The sequence below is a fragment of the Centroberyx affinis genome, unplaced genomic scaffold, assembly GCF_046629955.1.
Source record: "Centroberyx affinis isolate AG114_WGS23_722 - 3 ecotype Tasmania unplaced genomic scaffold, CSIRO-AGI_Caff_v1 ptg003293l_1, whole genome shotgun sequence".
NCBI lineage: Eukaryota > Metazoa > Chordata > Actinopteri > Beryciformes > Berycidae > Centroberyx > Centroberyx affinis.
The window spans coordinates 2,112-21,415 of NW_027281304.1; the positions used below are offsets into that span (position 1 = coordinate 2,112).

At 44.1% G+C, this 19,304-nt stretch overlaps 1 protein-coding gene across 1 annotated transcript; it reads right to left on the reverse strand.

The window, feature by feature from the left end:
- Positions 1 to 206: 206 nt before the first annotated feature.
- LOC139660421 (phospholipid phosphatase 2-like) lies at positions 207 to 18,726 on the reverse strand. The gene is made up of 6 exons (XM_071538564.1): positions 18,288 to 18,726; positions 6,667 to 6,818; positions 6,161 to 6,423; positions 5,818 to 5,875; positions 4,197 to 4,373; positions 207 to 2,965 (listed from the first exon to the last, which is right to left on the reverse strand). The coding sequence occupies exons 1-6, from the start codon at positions 18,361 to 18,363 to the stop codon at positions 2,804 to 2,806; spliced, it is 888 nt and encodes a 295-aa protein (XP_071394665.1). The 5' UTR covers positions 18,364 to 18,726; the 3' UTR covers positions 207 to 2,803.
- Between the last annotated feature and the right edge of the window lie 578 nt (positions 18,727 to 19,304).

Consider the following 19,304-nt stretch of genomic DNA (forward strand, 5'->3'; position numbering starts at 1 on the left):
AAAGTCTCTTATACACAAACAGCCTATAGATAGATCAATGTACAAAAGCAAACACAACATGAATTATATTATACACACTGAAAAATGGCCAGCCAGTGCCTACTCTAAGGCACTAATGCAGTAAAGTGTAATAACACATGGAGCCACATCACCGAAAAGCTGGAGGGGAATCAAAGACCATGACGTTTCTATGTCCCCATCCATTGTTTTGGTTTTTGCTTTCATCTGGGCTATTAGCATGGGTGCAGTAATACACAGGTGATTGTGGGGGTGGAGGGGTGGAGGGGTGGGGAGATTGCACAACACTTCACTGCAACCAGCTCCAGGTGTTTCTTGTTGCAAAGTTGAGTTTCAAAAGTCTAGAAGTCCCCAGGGATCGTGGCTCACCATAGGAGGCCCCTCTCTCTAAAGTATCCCGCCTTTCCCCAGTCCCAGGTCAGCACCGGGGGCCTCACAATCACTACCAGGTGAGATTCTCTCTCTCTTCCTCTCTCCCCCCTATCAGTTTTGTGGTCTGTCTGATCTGTCATCAGTCCTCCGGGGGCCTGCCATGCTGTACAAGACTGTACAGCAGCTCTTATTCACAAATTAACCCCATCTATCGACACAGGAAAGGGAAAGGGAACATAGAAGGAGCTTTGAAGTGGGAATGGAGCAGTGTTACCAGCTTCCAAAACACAGTTTGGTATGGAAGTCTTTATCATTACAAAAAGCCCTTAAAAAGCACTGCCAAGGCATCTGGCTTATGTTTGGAGCTGGAATTGGATCCTTTTGTGTGGCAACCCCAAAAGGCACTAGTCTCAAAAGGCACCAATGTAGTACGGGCCAAAGCACATTGTACATGTGAAATGAAAACTTACCTACATGTGAAATAAAAACATACATGCATATATATACATCCTTCATTCAACATGAAACATGTCTCATGGTATTAGTACATACAGTATTTGTGGCTCATAGTGGCAAGCAGGGGTGATTGCACAAAAACCTGAACAGCGCTGGCATTTCCAACCTTTTCCAACCTTGTTAAGAGTAAATAAAGAACTTCTCATATTTAAAATAAATTAAACACCATTTTCAAAATGGTTCTCTCATACTATCCTTCTTTGATTACCGTCAATGGAGCAATTTAAAATGAAAAAAACAAACAACAAAACCCCAATAAGATTTAAAGAAAAAGTAAGATAAAAGGCCAAATTTCCAAATATCTGAATGGCAGTGATTGTTTGTGATCTAGTGGTATGTCACTCTGAAAAATCCAACAGAAACTTAAGCTATCCACATCAATGGTTGCTACCTCTCTGCAGTCCATTTCACACAGGTGAAACATTAATCAATCACAAACTCCACACTGAAGTTTATATTGCTTCTGTCAAATAACTAGTACTGGCCACAAACTAGGAGACTACTGCTCCAATTATTGGTCTGATTTGGAAATCACAACTGGACAGACTCTGGCACTGCTGGGACAGACAGTCTGCCCAAATAGTCTGCAGTGTGAACATGTTGAAGACTCAGTATATGTCTTCTCCTCGATGCAGATTCAGACTATACGGAGCCAGCCAGATTATGTCAAATGTTATTCATTATTAAGACTCTTGTCTGGACACACTCCTGTAGTTGAGATGGGCAACTCTACAACATGAAAGTTGATATCACTTGGCAATAGCCTATAAGAATAGCCTCTGGGAGCTGAAATCCCTTGGTAATCACAGTTGATAACAATAATTCACATCAAACTGATGAATGGCAACTGTGGCATTCCAATTACCTCCACTATCCTATACAGCCAGCTTGATAAATATTATTTATTTTGCTTTGTCAGTGTAGATACACAAAAATAAGGATATACAGTACATTCTAGCTTTGTGTACACAACCATGTTAGTGCTAGTAGTTATGCAAGCTGGCAGAAACATCTGTTCGGCAAATTTAAGATCATAGGATTATTTCTGATTATTGCAACAAATTTAGCCTAATGGTTAACTGGCTTTGCATCTCCTTACTGTCTGAGTTCCTAATTCTTTAGTGTGATCTCCATCCTTGCCTCATTACCTAGCGAGTGTATCTTCCCAACAGAGTGACATGAAATACTGAGAAAACTAGATAGTCTAGTGTGTACTGATCACAGTTTCCACAATCTGTTAAGACTGCAGTCGTCTTCTAGAGTGTGGCCAGTTTAAGGTGCGCTAAAATGGGGCTAACCAAGGCATTGTGCCTTTAGCAATATTTAAACAGTCTTTTTTTCCTCTCATTCTTACATTTCTTTTGTCACTGCCAACAAATTTGGTTCTCTACATATAGACATTAAAAACATAAAAAAAACATTAAGCATATACACTTCAACATCAACAATGATGTCTCAAAAACAATATGCTCCTCTCTCTCTTTCAGGAGAAGAGGAGGTCAACAGGGAGGGGGCTCAGGCACCCGGGGGTGGGATGCAGCCCCCTCAGTCAGTCCAGTGGTTGGGGAGGAGGTGGAATGAGAGTGGTTGACACAGAGGGAGCTGGGGGCTTGGAGGCTGCAAGCTACAGACAGAGTCCCTAGGTTTACTCCTCTCAAACAGGACTACAAAGTGTTGGTTGCAGCCTGCAGAATACATATTGAAACTCTAAAACTTCTAGGATCAGGGGTCTGCAGCCTGCAGAATACAGACTGCAGATGATCCACGTTAATCCCTCTTATATAGAGCTACACACTGTTGACTGCAGAATCGAGATTGAAGCCCCTGTGGTTGGACCCCCTTACACAGGGTTGGGGGTCTGCAGGCTGCAGCCCAAGTTCCCCAGCATCAGCTCCTCTCACACAGGCCCTTGGTTGTGGTGGTGGTAGTTGTAATGGTTGTTGTGCTCGGCATCTGCAATCTGCAGGCTGGGTTTCCTCTCTGGCTCCTCGCTCTCAGCTGTCTCTGGGCTAGTGCAACGTGGAGGACGCTTCTTAAAGAAATCGGACACAAAGCGCACCTGCAGAGGAGAGGAGAGGGACAGGGAGAGGGAGAGCAGAGGAGAGGAGAGGAGGGAGGTCAGTGTTGGTCATCTAGGGATTACCTTTCCCACAGAGACTGGTGAAAGGGAGAGGAGGTAAGGGCTGGGCTGGAAAGTGTGATTGTATACGTCTGGACGAGTCTGCGCACAGCTGTTAAGTGACAAACACATGCATGCACTCTCACACACACACACACACACAGACACACACACACCTCAGAGGAACACACAGAGAGCAAGCGCAACCCCTCCAGCCCCTCCAGCCATAAAACATTGTGCCCAGGAGGGTCTCTAATTGCACGCAGCACTGTGAAGGCCAAAGGCTCAGGATCACTTTCCAATGAATCATACACGCACACTCACACATGTGCATGCATGCACACGTTCACACACACACACACACACACACACGCCTCTCCACCACTCCAGGATTTCCACAAGGCGTTGCTGACAGCGGTTCAATCAAAACAGGGAAGTGGCCAAACAATAAAAAAGCCCAGCTGGATCATGTGCCCATGTGATAGAACGGACCATTGCCTGGGAACCTGTCCATGTGAGTGTGAGGGTTTATATCAACTCACACTCTGCTGCTGTCACACTTCCCTGCCGTCTTAATTCCAGTCTAGATCGATCTTCACTGTGTACTGTCTGAAAATGTTCTACAAAACTGAAATATGGACTCCTCAGTGGCCTTTCCTCTTTGAAAGGGAATATCACTAACTTTGAGATTTCCTTTATGTCATTCTGATCTATGATAGTAGATCATAGGAATATATTTGCTTTTCCTGAAGCCAAAAACCACACTACTAAGACTGAAACCTGTGATGTCCTCAGGTATAAAGACTCTGGAAAGGAACTGCTTCACAGAGAATAAATTGCGAAAAATGGTAAAGGACTGGGAGAGCCTCCAGGGGCATTTCTAGGGATAAGGGTTAGATTTTATTAGTTTAGAACTGACAACACTAATATAATATTAATTTCAGTATAAAAACTCAAACTTTCTGTGAATTGACAAAAATTGGCATCCCATTCAAGTTCGACTTCATACAACTTCACATTTCCACGCTTCCTTGTGTGGTTTGTGGCTTAGTGAGAGAGTTTCTCCATGTTCACAAATATTGATTAGACTGTCCTTTATCGCAGAAATGGCACAGAGGAATTGTTACATTTAGTGATGTTCCCCTTGGCAGAAACAGTGTTGAGGACTCACGTTGAGTATGGCGATGAGCGCCCCCTGCAGCAGGCCCACCAGCACGTCGCTCCAGTGGTGCTTGTAATCAGAGACTCGGGTGTAGCCAACGTAAACCGCAAAGGCCACCAGGAAGAACTGTATGGTGGGCCGGAGAAGTCTGGCCCACTTGGCCACCAATCTCGCCTGGACGTACAGCTGGAGGGGGGAGAGAGAGAGAGAGAGAAAGATAGAGAGAGAGAGAGAGAGAGAGAGAGAGAGAGAGAGAGAGAGAGAGAGAGAGAGAGAGAGAGAGAGAGAGAGAGAGAGAGAGAGAGAGAGAGAGAGAGAGAGCGAGAGAGAGAGAGTGGGGGTTGAGGGAAGAGAGAGATTAGGGGACAGCATGTTTATGTAGGCATTCCTTTCTGTTTTTTCAGACAACTTGCTATTACACTGCTAAAAAAGATGTCATTAGTGGTTTTAGTCCCTGAAATGGTTATCACACCAAATAAGGGAACATAACTGTGAGACGACAGGCTAATGTAATTGGTGTCTGCATCTGTTTGCACTGACATCTATTTGCAGTCCAATAATAATGTTATATAAATGTTAATATGCTGACAAAGACGTGAGGTAATGGCGCATTCAACTTTCTGTTTTGCAAAAATAACAGTACACGGGTCCATTCTATATTTGCTTAACTAGATAGCATAGAGGATTATCAGGCTTCAGGATAGATGATATCTCAGTCCAAACACCAATGACAAAATAAGAGAGAATTTATTTGGACGGTGACTACATCTCTTTCTAATGCAAAAACGGAGACTGGTTTGCCTCAAATGGAATTAACGGTAAAAAGGTGTTGAGTGCAGATCTAATTTATGCCTACTGTAGACTGAAACCCCTTTTTCACAGGAGGGAAGCAGCTGCCAGAAAATTATGAACCTGGCAACAGCACATGCTTCCCTGGGCTTCTACTGGGCTGCTGTTGGAGGTGTAGAAGTTGGCATTACGCTGCAGCCCTCCTGCCACACAGCCACTAAAACCCAGCGCTGAACACTGCAGGACACTCATTCAGCTATACAGCACACAGGACAGAGCAAGGATATCACAGCTTAGTTCCATTTGTTTGCGCTATTAGCCACAGTGTGAATGCCTGGCAAAACTGAGCCAGTGGACGGCGCCACTTACAGGAATGGACGCCAGTCTTTTCTTTAAACTTGAATCAAACAAAGTCAAGAGTGACTAATTGCTTTGCTTGGCCTCTTGAAGCATGCTGTCTAGCAGCGGCGCCTGGCCTTTAACACAAAGGGATGAGGCCAAGGGCAGTGAACTGGATCGGCCTGGAAGACAGAACACAGCGCAGCCCTCGCCTTCATCATCGCTGGGAAATAACAGCACAGCCCCGCAGCTCATTTCTCTCAGTATCCACATTCTTCATTTGAACTCTTGCCTTGTCCTTTTATGTTCACAAGCACAAACCGTCTCTATGAGCCGTTTCCCCTACACAACAATTAGTCTCTCAGTCCTGGATCCAAATGCAGAAGCATGACATCAGATGAGTCCATCTGGGGACTCATAAGACCGATTCACTTGGAGATACATATTTACATGGAGTTCTAGGACCGTTGCCGATTGCTTGAGGCTTGTGTGCTCTACTTACCGCTAGGAAGAGCATGCAGTACATTCCAAAGGAGGAGTGGCCAGAGTAGAAGGACAACCTGAAAACAACCAGAACAGAAAGAATCAAATCTGACTTCTGCATCTCAAAGAACCTGAGCTACATTCACAACCCCTTGTTAGCATCATTATCTATGTAAATCTCAGAAAGCCATTGCCAAAACAATAAGAACCACATCTCCCTCTCTGCCCTCCTCTCCTGTGTGAGGTGTTGTGTTGAGGAGTCAATTTAATTATTTTCTTTTTGATGTATGAACGTTAGCAGTGGAGATTTTCCACTCTAAGTACAATAATCCAAGTCCAACGCCCAGTCGTCTTCCTCCCACCTGGACTCTGTGACGTCTTGAGGCCTGCCGGTGCAGTTGATCTCCTGCATGTAGCCGTTGCACACCTTGGGGGCACATACAGCCATGAAATTTGGTCTCGGGCGGCCGATGGTGAACTTGGCCAGGTCAGTCAGTGATTGACTGACAGCTGCTCCAAACAGGAAGGTACCCAAAACCTTGTAGAGTGCAGCGATGTACTGGTTGAAGTCAGAGTTGGAGTAAATCCTCTTGCTGTAGACCAGATAGGCCTCTCCAGACGAGATCTGAGGGAAGAGGGAGAAGAAGAGAATGCAAAACGGAGACCGTTTACTTGAGGATTCCTTTAAAATGTTCCTGTAACCATTATTTTTCACACACACCTGCTGGGGTCATTTAGGATTGAGGCAGGGTTAGGCCATAGGATGTTGTGAAACTATTACAGTCCTGTAAACTTGGCATGATCTAATAGGGGTGAGAACTGATCAAATTCCCCATGAGAGGAGAGTTTGAACGATGCCAAAACTCACAATGACGACAGTGCAGGAGATGGTGACAGCAGCCAGCAGGCCGTGGGTAATGGTGTCTGGTTTCAGGGGGTACATGATGCTCTCATCGTCACAGTAAACCCCTCTTTGATATGGCTGGAACAGGATGGTCATGATGATGCAGGGCAGTGCCGCTATAGCAAGAAAAAAAACAGTCTGGTTATATTGGCTTAGATTGTGGATGAAGATCAGCTAATGTTCACTATGATCAGAGAAAAATGCTTTTGGTAAAATGTAAAGATGAGGGAATAGGATAATGCATTAATGTTTGATTTTGATGTACCGTGCTTGATCATAGCCAACATTATGACTGAGTATGCTGATCAGGAGCTGGGCTGATCCAAGCTAATGGAGCTCAATATGTGGAATAACAGATTTGTCTTTTTTTTCGAGAGGTTTTCAGACATTACATCATTTCCTAATCTGGGAAGTGAAAATGTTTCTCCAAGGATTGCTAGATTGTTTTCCCTCTCCCCCGAAGACCTCGTACTCGAAAATCGCAATGATGAAACGACCCACAAGCAGAGCAAACACTTGGTAGTTAAATGTCGGGGTAGAAACGACTCAGCAAGGGATTGCAAAAACAAACAGTGAAATAGTATTTATACACAGGCCGTAAAGTCACACATCACATGCATACACACGAGTGTACACACACACACACACACACACACACAAGAGCGAGTGCAGACTCTCACACACACACATACACACAGCTACACCTCTTTTGAGTGATGTGGTTGTGTGCAAAAATAAGCCCAAATATAGCTGCTCAAGGTTCCTGAGTAGATGGAAAATGCCCTTGAGATGTCCTGAAACATCCATCCCCAAAACACACACTCACTCACTCACTCACTCCCTCTCTTTCTCCCTCACACACAACCCTTGTCTGATGTGTGAATGCAGACCACAGATATGCCACGAGGAAGACATTAAATGTTCATTACTACAGTTCTTGTTGATTAACAGAAGCTAATGAATACATCTCTCTGCAGACGCTCTCCTGCTCTTGCTCTTTAAGCAGATACAGTGTGTGTGAGAAAGATCTAATTTGCACAACGGCGAGGCGCGGAGTGTTTCTTCCAGCCTCGGGCTCTGTTGTGTAAAACCAGGAGTGGAGCAGAGACCCGGGACATATGTGAGAGCTGAACTCCCCACCCTGAAATCCACTACCACCCTGCATGGGAGGCAGACAGACAGCCTTGGGGCCGGGATGGAAATGCCAAGCAGCCGCATACTAAATGCAAGAAAAACAGTCGTGAAAAAGTGCTGCACACACTTGAAAAGTGCAGTATTACATTTCTGAGTAAATGAGCGGCGCACCCCTCCCATTCTTCCAAAAAATGTCTGTAGCTGACATAATTCCAGGTGGACTTCCAGCGAGACTGACTGATGAGAGACCAAGAGTCCACATGCCATATACTGAGACTAAATGAAAATATACAAGTAGCTGTTGGATCAGGATTGAGCTAAGGTGAACACTCTGGGGTTCATCTCCACCCAAAAGCCTAAAAGTCCTATGATGGATATGGAAATACAACCTACCCTAAATGTACAAATAATTGTTAATGGGGCTAAATGATGCTGACAAAAAGAGTCTGTCTGAGAAACCTTATAATAAAATAAAAACAGAATTGTATTATCTTTCAAGTTGGATTTTTCATTTACATCTCTGCATTATGAATAAATAGATTTACTAGGTCAATCTATTTCATGGAAATGCTTTGTACAGTCAGCGTATTCTGAAGCCCTACAAGTTTGTAAGATGCTATTAATTAACAAATAAAAACAAAGCAGTCCACTAATAAACACTGTATTTCTTGGAAGCAGTGACAAAATATATTTTTTAAGGAAACTGTGATAGACAATGCACACTAGACCATGACATGCACTGTCTCGAGTTTTACTGTTGTGTGACATAGCATGTTGCCAAGGTGACATGAGATGAGTATTGACATTGTTTAGTGACATGCCAACTGCACACGTGTCCCCTCACAGACACTGGACAGACAAAGACTCTTATTGGCTCAGAGGGGGAGTCCAAGGGCAGCAGAAAATAGAGGCTTTGTGTTGGGAAGAGAATAAACAATAGCGTTGTATAGGATAAACACATCATTACACATTGACTCCTGGTAACCTAACCTTGGACGAGCTGCGTTTAGACCAGACAAACAAGGAAAGAAGAACCACAAAAAGAGATACCAGTTCACTTCAACAGGGTGTTCATTCACAAAAAGCTCTAACCTTGTTTAGAGTTGACGTTTAATGAATGAGTGTATGTGTCATGAGATAATTAACCACAAATGACTATTTGTTGCCTTCTGAAAAGGGCAACATTGTGGTTGTCAAACCCTGCAGAACTCTAAACCTCCTCTCTTACCAGCGCCCCATCATCCATGGAGTCTGGCAAGGTGTCCCCACTCCCAACTGGACTGTTTAAGCAACACAAGACAAGATTTTTATGTAAACATACACCATCTTATCAGCCGAAATCTCAAAGTGGGGCAGCAACAGAGATGAGCGTCCCATCCCCCTATAGATTCTCTCTATTTGCCCAAATGAAATTCTGGCGTCAGGTTTAAACAGCAGTGGTTTAAACAGCAAACGCTCTGTCCAGAGAAAGCTCACCAATGTTAGTTCTTTTGCCTCTCTCGTCCCTTTGGTATCTTTTGATATAAAATGATCACAGACCAGCTGGATAAGCAAACATGGGCGTGCTTACTGGCCTTTTTTCAAACAGAGTTACCTCTCGCTGCCATTTGGAGCCGCCAACATGCGAAGTTGCCTTGTGCAGCTTTGAACAACACTTAAATATAAATAAATAACACAACTGACCCCATATCTAATATCAGTGTCTATAGGCAACTTTGCCCAACCAACACCTCCCTCCCTCCCTCCCTTCCCTCCCCTCCTCTTCACCCCTGTCTGTGTGAGCAGCAGCAGCTGGGTGACACCTGTCCCTGCATGGCAGCTTCCCACCGGCCACCAACCACCAGACGCCTACAGGAACACTGTTTACACATCTATCAGCCATGTCAGGAGGTGGTAAACCCTGAGTATAAAGGCTTATTCCACACATTTTCCTCTTAGCACCACCGAAATCCTGTTTGTGACAGCCACAGGACAATATAGGGTCTATTTAGCTCAACTTCAACATCCTGTCCCAGGCGACTCGAGGGAGCGCAGCAATACAGATCGACTGATGTGGCTTTTGGATGGCAGCTTCTGCCTCTGTATCCTGCATCCTGCTTCCAGCTGGCAAGAACAGAGCAGAACAGGCAAGAAACAACTGTTGCTGGTTTCCTTTTCCTCCTCCGCCTCCTTACTGACAAACAGCTGGACCAAACAGAAAGATACTGGATACGGAGGGTTTCATTACAGGAATTATTATTGCGACTACTGCTGCTGATACTCCCACATTCTAGTATCTTGTATAACTGATCAAGTTAGTTTGGCTTGAGGATATCTCTGCCATTTCTTGGTTTGAAAAATATCTAATCTCATTGCGACATATATGGAAGGAGAAGCTATGAACTCCTGAACTCTCAGCAGCACAGTTTCTTTCAGCGACCACCCGATTGCTAAGTCTCTTCAAAACATTATCTTAAACATTTCCAGACTCTTGATATTTTCAATATGGAACTTGATTGAAATTTACACAACCTGTCAAATATTCTGCAGCATTATTTGAAAACATAATATTATCGGGGAGTTTGCATGGCCAGACATTTGAAATGAAAACAAACCTTGTCCTTGGGGGGAGAGGGGGAGGGACTGCATGGATTTCTGTCATTACAGCTAAGGGAGAGAGGGACAGGGTGACATGAAATCCGTTTCCACTCGCCACATTACGTCAGCAAATACAAACTGTGTATGGAATGGAATGTTTGCATTTAGCACAACATTAAAAACAAAGTGGAAAGGCAAACAAAACCAAAAGATCTGGTTTGACTCGCTACTCAAGCTTATGTCCAGCTTGTTTAGCGCATAGTACTTAACACAGAAACGTATGAGCAGAAAGTTTTGTGAGTTTGAGACTTGACAAAATCAGGGAAGTGTTGATTTACTTCATACAGCATTGGTGAAAATTATTTTAAAATGGCAGGAGTGTGTAATTAATTCTACATAAGAGTCACACGGAATAGTAGCTCAAATCCTTTTATGAAGCTTTTAACATTTGCCAGAACAGGGCCATTAATCACAGAGGGAGAGGGAGAAAAATGAAGTGAAAAGCTTCAAAGAAAAGTGCCAGCAGCTAATGATGCGTATTACCTTCTTCCATCAAACAACTTCACATATGGGTAAATGGTAAAATAGCTTTTGTATGTCCATCGTCAAAATTAATTACATTCTGGAATATCATATGTATTCATCTGTTTAGCCATATGGTAAAGGTCTGAGAGTGATTTTTCGATCACTAAGTCCACTGGACAAAACTAGGATTTTTAGGCCTGGGGAGCTTTGCCAGTTTGCCACACAGTTCATTGACTCAGTGAAGTCAGGGCACCTGGCCTCAAATAACCCTCTCCTGGCTTGTAAAGCTGTGTGCATTTTTATTCCTGTATTCATAATGAAGCATTGATTCAGCCGACATTTGACTTTAACATGTCTGACATAAATTACAAGTTTGGATGAAAATAAAATATTGGCTTTCGGTTGAAGTGATCCAAAAAGTCTGGACTGCTGTCCTGGGCTGAACGAATGGCACGTCTTGAGGTGTGTGTGTGTGTGTCTCATGACCAATCCCCCTGTGGATAATATCTGAGAGAGACAAACCAGCCACTCTCCTGAAAAACAGACACACCGACTTACAGACACAAACACACATACACTCCTCGCAGGCAAAAATAGACCCATAGGCAGACAAAATAGGTCTCCAGGATACCGCGAGACAATCCCACAGCCCAAATTGACACTGCTCCAAAACTGCCTCCACTTAAAGACAGAGCCGCGTCTTTGACTTGAGCGAAACTCCGAAACCCGAGACGTTATGTGGAGTTTTTCTGCTGAGAAAATCCAAAGGATCATACAGGGAGGGGGGCGGGTAGAGGGGGTGGAGGTACTCGGGGTACAGGAGGACCTCCTTGCTAGACACCTGCTTCTACGACGGAGGGAAACGCTGCCGCTTTGGAATGCAGCCAGGAAGCAAATCTCCAGCTGCCAGTCAGAAATCTCCTGCCTGAGCCCCTAATGGGAGCCCGTTTGAAGTCGCAGGATGCAGAGCTCAGGTTTCCTGTCTCAGATTAAGGAAGGCCCATTTCAGAGGCTTTCGTCCCATTTTGAGGAGTTTAATGCTTCTCATTTACCTGGCCGCAAATTCGCATTCATCCACAATGGCACCTCGGTGTCTCCCTCGGCTGAAACGGATATTAATGTAGAGGCAAGGGAGAGCTGAGTAAATGACTGTATGTCAAGAGGGTCTAAGAATCTAACGCAGTCGATGCCAGTCAGGGGGAGGATCACAGATGGTACAATATTTTAGGATTAATCTCTCTGATACTTGTCAAAAACGAAGCCGTCTTTCCGAGAGAGATTTGCTCTCTTCCTCCCGTCCTTCCGCCAATGCTAATTCGCATCCTCCATTGTGTTTTCATCTCTTATTCAAAGCCATTCATTCCCCCTTTCACCGGCTCCTTCTTTCTGTCTGTCATTCTGTTGATCGCGGCGTCCTCCCACACACTTCTCTCCCTGTTGTAAATATAGAGGCCTCAATGGGACGGTGCTTTATATAGCAGGCAGATGTGCAATTACACAGGACCATGTGGACCGCAATCGCATTATGGGGCAGAGAGTCGAGGCTCGTTCTGTATTTGTCTCTACCTCTGTTTTTCTGTCTTTTGTCTCCGTCTTCACCTCTCTCCCTCTCCTCTCCGTTTGCCTGTCCTATTCTATCTATTTTTTCCACTTCAGAAAGGTCGGCGCCTCGACTCTAATCAGGCCGATTATGGCCAAACCGCCACAATCATCTGGTCGACTGAGTTTCCCGAATGGTACCTCACACCTACTTACCCTAGTTTCTCTGACATAACCTACAGCACCTGCAATACCATGTGCATGGATGATTATGGCCCACAATTTGAAAAAACATACAGTCTGGGTTTTCATTATGCATATTTTCAGGGCGCGTCAAGCCTGTGTGTGTGTGTGTGTGTGTGGTGTCGGGGGAAGTTCTCATGCCCCTGGGCTGCCCTGCTTGGTCTAAAACTTTCCTTCAGGGTCACAGCTGCAACATTTGCTACAACGCTCCCATCTCCTCCAACTAATTTCTTCCACTCTCGTCTTTCCAGCCTTCCATCACTCCGGTGTGAAGGTCATCCAGCGGGTTTCTCTTATCTCTCCCCCTCTCCTATGTCATCTTTCCCCCCCTTCATAGATCTTGTTTCCTATCCCCATTGCTTCCCCATTCTATGTCACTCCTTGCCATTCTATTTTTTGTCTCTCTCTCTCTCTTTCTGTTGTTTACTCCATCTCCAACTATACAGCCATCTCTCATCTCCTCATAGTGTGGACGAGTACAGAGGCAGGTCTCTTCTCTTTCCGTCCCCGTCAGTGTTTCCACTTTTCTCTCTGGCTCTCTCTCCCCTTCCCTCCCTCCAATTCAAACACGCTTTGTTGAAATGACAGGAAGAAACCTATGTTGCCAAAGCTGCAAAGTATCTCAACTTCTGCGATGTTGTAGACCTTTAAAAGATAGCTAGAAATAAATAAACAGCTAAACTCTGCCTCTTTCTGACTGTCTCACCCCAGGCAAGCTGGACTGACTAATGTGGAAGGTATGTGCTGAGCCTACAACCTCTGCCGGCGTTGGCCTCTGGAATTCTAATTCACATGAGGAACGCCCAACTTCCCCAGTCACACCAAATCCTGCTGCTGCAACCCATTCTTGATTTTTAATCCCCCCCCGTTTCGCTCCCTCCATCATTTACGCATGCTTAGCACCAAGCAGTGCAGAAGGAGAGAGGGAGGGAGGGAGGGAGGCAAGGTCGGATGAATGGAGGGGAGGGCAGCTAAATCTGGTTCGGCAATTAAAGAGTCTGGGTTTGGAGGGGATCAAAGAAATGGGCCACACAGGTTTATACCTAGAACATTAAAGTCTATGGGAGGAGGCCTGTGGTTATGGAACTAACCAGAATGGTACTGAAGTTCTCTAAAATGCATTAAAAAGGTACTACGTAGCAGTAGCATCAGTATATCATTGTCAAATTTGTTGTTATACCTTGGTATAATTACTGTAAACAATTGAGATCATGGCTGACATGATTGGTAGCTTTTATCTCACACCAGTGGTATTGTTAGTGCTAAAATTAAGACCACATTTCCCATAAACTCCATTGCTTCCTGTCACTAAGATGATGTCGCTACTTGTCCCCCTTCCCTATAGCATCGCTCGCGTTGTCTTTGTTTTCTCCTTTGCTTTACTGGAGAGGACAAACATGTTGGAAGTGATTTTTCCATCGGCCTTTCACTCGTTCCACCATCTGCCATTGCCAAGAAACTCTGAAAAGTGTTAGCTCCATTTGCACTGGAAGAACAGCAGCCCTCTACCTCTGTTGTGCTGTAAAGCAATCCAGCAGATAAATCTATCCCAGTGGCACACAATGTAAAATGCAGTGTAGAGACTGGAAGAAGCTGCCAATGTCTTTTTAACTGTAATTATGTCTCAAAACTAATGTGGCAATGATTTGTTGATGCTGATGACACGTATCACCTTTAACATTTGATTGCTCAGACACTTTATATGTTTATTACCCTTATTAGTATTGCCCTTTGAGAAATCCAAATCATTTGGAAAACAAAACTAAAGAACCCAATAAACACGTCCCTCAGAGGAACATGCCTGTTTGTTGAAAGGGCTTCAGTTTCCATGACAGAGTTCTCCTGGGGGCTACGATTCCCATCAGCATCTTCAGGGCTTTTCTCTGAGAACTCAGGACAATCAGTCTTCCCAACACGACCGCATGAGAGGCCCGGCTCCCTGGAGACACTGCAGCACGGCTTCACAACAAACCCCAACCAACAACCACTTCAGTCTCTGAGCCAGCAAGGTCAAAGTACATGGGGATATTTACATGTAACTAAAATCTAATAAGATGAAAATAATACGTGGAAATAGAAAATCTTTGATAGTGTTACTGCTGGGACGCTTTGGGAGCAAGCTCTATTGTATCAGTGAATGTATGCCAGTAACAGGATGCTTATGAAAATAAAATGCTGAGGCCAATCTGTGGTGCTCAAGACTGGAAAGTTACAGACGATTGAGTCATAATCAGACCACCCAGGCCATGAAGGAGAATGAGGGGAAACTCCACTGTCTAATACTGTACCTGCAAGTTAGAGAGAAGAAAATGACAAACCCAAAGCTAAATCTGCTGACTCTAAGCTAGCTGTGAGCCTCCCAGTGTCTGACATTATCCAAGGATATAATCAGAAACACAAAAAAACATGACAAAATACAGGGATACAGCAATCTCCCGTTGGGAAATGAAATGAATGGGAGTTGTATACCCAAAAAAACACTCAAGTGATGAAAAATCAAAACCCTGTGTAATCTTTCTGGCACAGCATCTCCACTCTCAGCTGCCTCCGTGTAAATGAGAGGTAGGAAAAAAAAACAAAAAAAAAACAAAAAACACACCGAGCGGAGAGGAAACACCTTTCAACTTCTCCCCCTGTAGATATGTGTGTGTGTGTGTGTGTGTACAGTCATATATAAAGGTCTTTTAACAAAACAGGTTTGTCACAACGTGCTTTACAGTACAACAAAGGACATAAACAGAGAGAAAAACAAGTGTGTGTGTGTGTGTGTGTGTGTGTGTGTGTGTGAGCGGACATTGTACCTATGCCTTGCCTCGAGGCCATTTAGTCACACACTACTTAGAGTACCTAACGTATTACTCATCATTCATGGCTCGCTGCTATTCATATCGCCTTCAGCGACACCCAATTCATGTGGCAATGTGGACTGTGCTGCTCCTCTACATAACCTGCCTACTGTGCCTACTATGTTTGTGCGCTGTGGGCAGGGAGAGGTTAACCCCAGTCTGTCCTCTGCGCTCTCAGCCAACACCCACCATCTATTTGTGCTGAGTGTAGACTTACACAGGCAGAGGAGGAGAAAGAAAGGAAGGGAGGGATACACAGAAGAAAGAACGAAGAAGAAAGAGGGAGGGAGGGAGTTAGAAAGGCCGAGAGCTTACAAATGAACAACAAACTCAAGCCCAGGGCAGATATTTGAGAAGCTCAAGATGGCTCCAGTATCATCATGATGGATCCTAGATTTCCTGGCTATAAACAAGACAGATAATTTGACATATGAGACCTAGACAACATGTTTAAGAAATCAGTGAACCGCTGCTTTGCTCAAGTCAGCTACTTTGTATCAGATAATTTGACACAGATTTCTTCATTATGGGGTTCCATGAGTGTGTTCTTCATTGTAAGGAGTTTCTGAAGCCTCGGCATGTCTTCTGTGTTTTCTCTTACTGATCACACATCTAATTCATATCACACCAACAGTTGTTAGTTTGACCTGGGCAGGGTAGGGTGCGAGTGACAGAAGACATGCCAGTGAAATTACCCTCTTGATTATATCTACCATTTATGCGGATCAAGGCTGTTGCATTTCAAAACAAAAGATGGTTGAAAAGACATAGGTGAAAGTGAAAACTACTTCTGGAAACCGAGAGAGATGGGGTCAGAGGTTCAGATTACTTTGCGAATGCAGCAAAAAGAAAGAACTGGCTTCGGTGGAAGACCAGTGAGTGGTAAAGCTTACAGATAAAGCCAGTAATGAATCAGAGAAGATAAAGAAATTATGTTGCGGGTTGACTGGAGATGTAGGGAGATAGATTTTTTATCTTAAACATAAACAGAAGAAATGCAGACAGTCTGAGTATCTAGACAAAATTCTTAACCCAACTCAAAACTACACTTTCATATAGGATAATGGTCAGCATAATTACAGGTTACAACAAGTTATTATTACATGGCTGGAGCAACCTCATATAAGCATGGGGTTGACTTGATGATTATTTGGGTGGGTGAAGTGGGTGGCAAAAGGGAAGGGAGAGGCAGTGGGTGGGATTCAGCCATCAAAACCTGACCGACCGACCGATCAGACCGCCGGCCCTAAATCCCAGACTTGTGACGGTGAAATGGCGAGGATTATGAAGTTCAGCAGTGTGTGGACGTTCCCACCAATGGAGGGCTAAGCTCTCCCTGAAAGCCGGGCGATGCTGAAGCCACAGAGCAGACATCATCTCATGAGCCATCATCCGTCTCCCTCCTCTCTCTCTCTAACATCACCACCACCACCAAACCATACAGACACAACAAACACCAGACCATTATGCAACACACACGTCTGTCGAGTGCTAGTGGCATTATCACAGCAAACCAGCCTCCCACCACACTGGTACATTCCACATCCACACAAAAAGAACATGATGTTTTCCCTTCCTTTGCAACTTATTACTTGGTCTCTGTGATAGATCGGCCGCCATGGTCAAGGACAGTCACAAAACAAGGATTTAGATATTTTGTGCGACATAAACTTTATTATTCTATTCTATCCTATTCTATCCATAAAAAAATGAATGGCAAAATACAAAGAAGGGAGGATTGATGTTGACAATGATAACTGCAGTATGCATAATTGATATAATTCCTCTTTCAACAACTCATTATTCGCTCATTGCCCTGAAGGGGAAGGAGACATATTTCATAACAACTTAAACAATAATGATGTGGTCTAGTTTCTAATGCAGTGTACTGTAAAAAGCCATATTGCTCCATCTAAAGTGATTCCTAATTCAAGTTAAATGAAAAACAATGGTCTGTGAAGTACAAGTGAAAGCAATATCTTGAGAAATGCACTGAATGTGGGAAGTAGGACATTCTTGGGAGGAATCTTGGCAGACAAAATATTGCAGAAAAGGAGGAATAAGCGGGGCACACACATGCATATCAAATTTCCATAAACAAACATTCGGCTTCCTGAGGCTCTGTAAAATCCTGCAAAGTTGGTGAGTACAGCAGGAAAAGGCCTATGATGGAAAAGAGAATTATATTTTCCCCAGCTTGGCCATAGTGCAATCTAATATCACATAATTTCAGCCGGGACAGTATTCAAATTAGGATCTGCATAAATAAATGGGGTGACACATGGCTGCCCTCAGTGTGTTAGACTAAAGCGCAGCAGATAGGGAAATCCAATTACTTCATTTGCTTTTTAAAGAGGAGCTTAGAGCTAAAACAGCTTCTATCTTGTCGTGATGATTTTTCCTTTGGATAACAAACATGTCATTTTTTCATGACATTTTTAACATGCAACTCAAGCTGCTGAAATCTTACTGCAGAGTGCTGAAACCATTATTAAAAGAATATCCGAGCCGCTGTCATGTGTGCAAAATACAAAAACAAAGCGCACTGGGCTCCAAACACCCACTGGAGTCTCCAAGAAACTAATGTTAACAAAAAGATATCATCGGATATATTTGCTGACAAACATCTAAGTGCGATTTTGTGACTAGATAGGGGTTAGATTATGCTGACGTATAAGTTTAGTGTACTCTCTTACTGTGTACAGTGTGTACATTACTTACCAACCAACACGCACACCACGTCCATCACCACGTACAGCTTCTTCTTCCCCAGGTCCTTCATGTTCTTTCCGTTCATGTACGTTTTAAAAGCAATGATAACCAAAGAGAATAGTTATTTTATGAATAAGCCGACTGGCATGAAGTCCATCGGCGCTCGCTTGTCCTGGAATAAAACTGCAGGCTGTGAAAACAATCAGGCAACCTGTACTGCGGGTTCTTCCGGGATCCTCTTCCCTACCTGTGCTGACATTGATCGCATAGGTGTATGTAACTTCCCTAAAAACGACAGCCGGTTAAAAACTTGGGTCCAGACGAGTAGGCGGCGGCAGGGTGCTGGGGGTGTTGCGCCCCTTTACGCGCATTACTTTGGGTACACAACCTGGACTGGAGGGATCCTTCGATTTCACAGCGCTGGAGGCGTCCGTGAATCCAATATAAACTCTTTTCTACACACACACACGCACGCACGCACGCACACACACGCGACGCCACTGCAGTGATCCCTCCTCCCAACTTCCTCGTCTGGCTCCTCTCTGTCTATCTGATCATTGCCTGCCTCACAGTGAAACGCACAGGCAACAAAAAAGCAAGAGGAACAACTTCGCAGTAATTTTCTTGAACTCTCTCTCTGCCTGCCGTGCAAACCGGGGTGTTTTGTGTCTTTTCTTTTTGAGCAGGGACTTTAGGACGCACTCAGAGCAGACCAGGAGGAGGTGCCTGAGAGCTTATACATTACTGCACCATCAGGTCCAAAATACATAGGCTACTGTGCAACCCTGAATAAAAAAAAAAGAAAAAAAAAAGATGCAGGACCTGAAACAAATACTGCCATTACACCTGACTTCATTATCTGAAATTCACTGGACTTATTCAAGAAGTTAAAATGTTTCAAAGCATTAATGAGGATTTTAAAGCACTGCTTCAGTGGTTTTAAAGGAAAACTGAGTCATGTTCCCATTTCTAAAGTAGTGACATGCTGACACAGATAGCCCCACATGATCTCATCCCATCATGCAC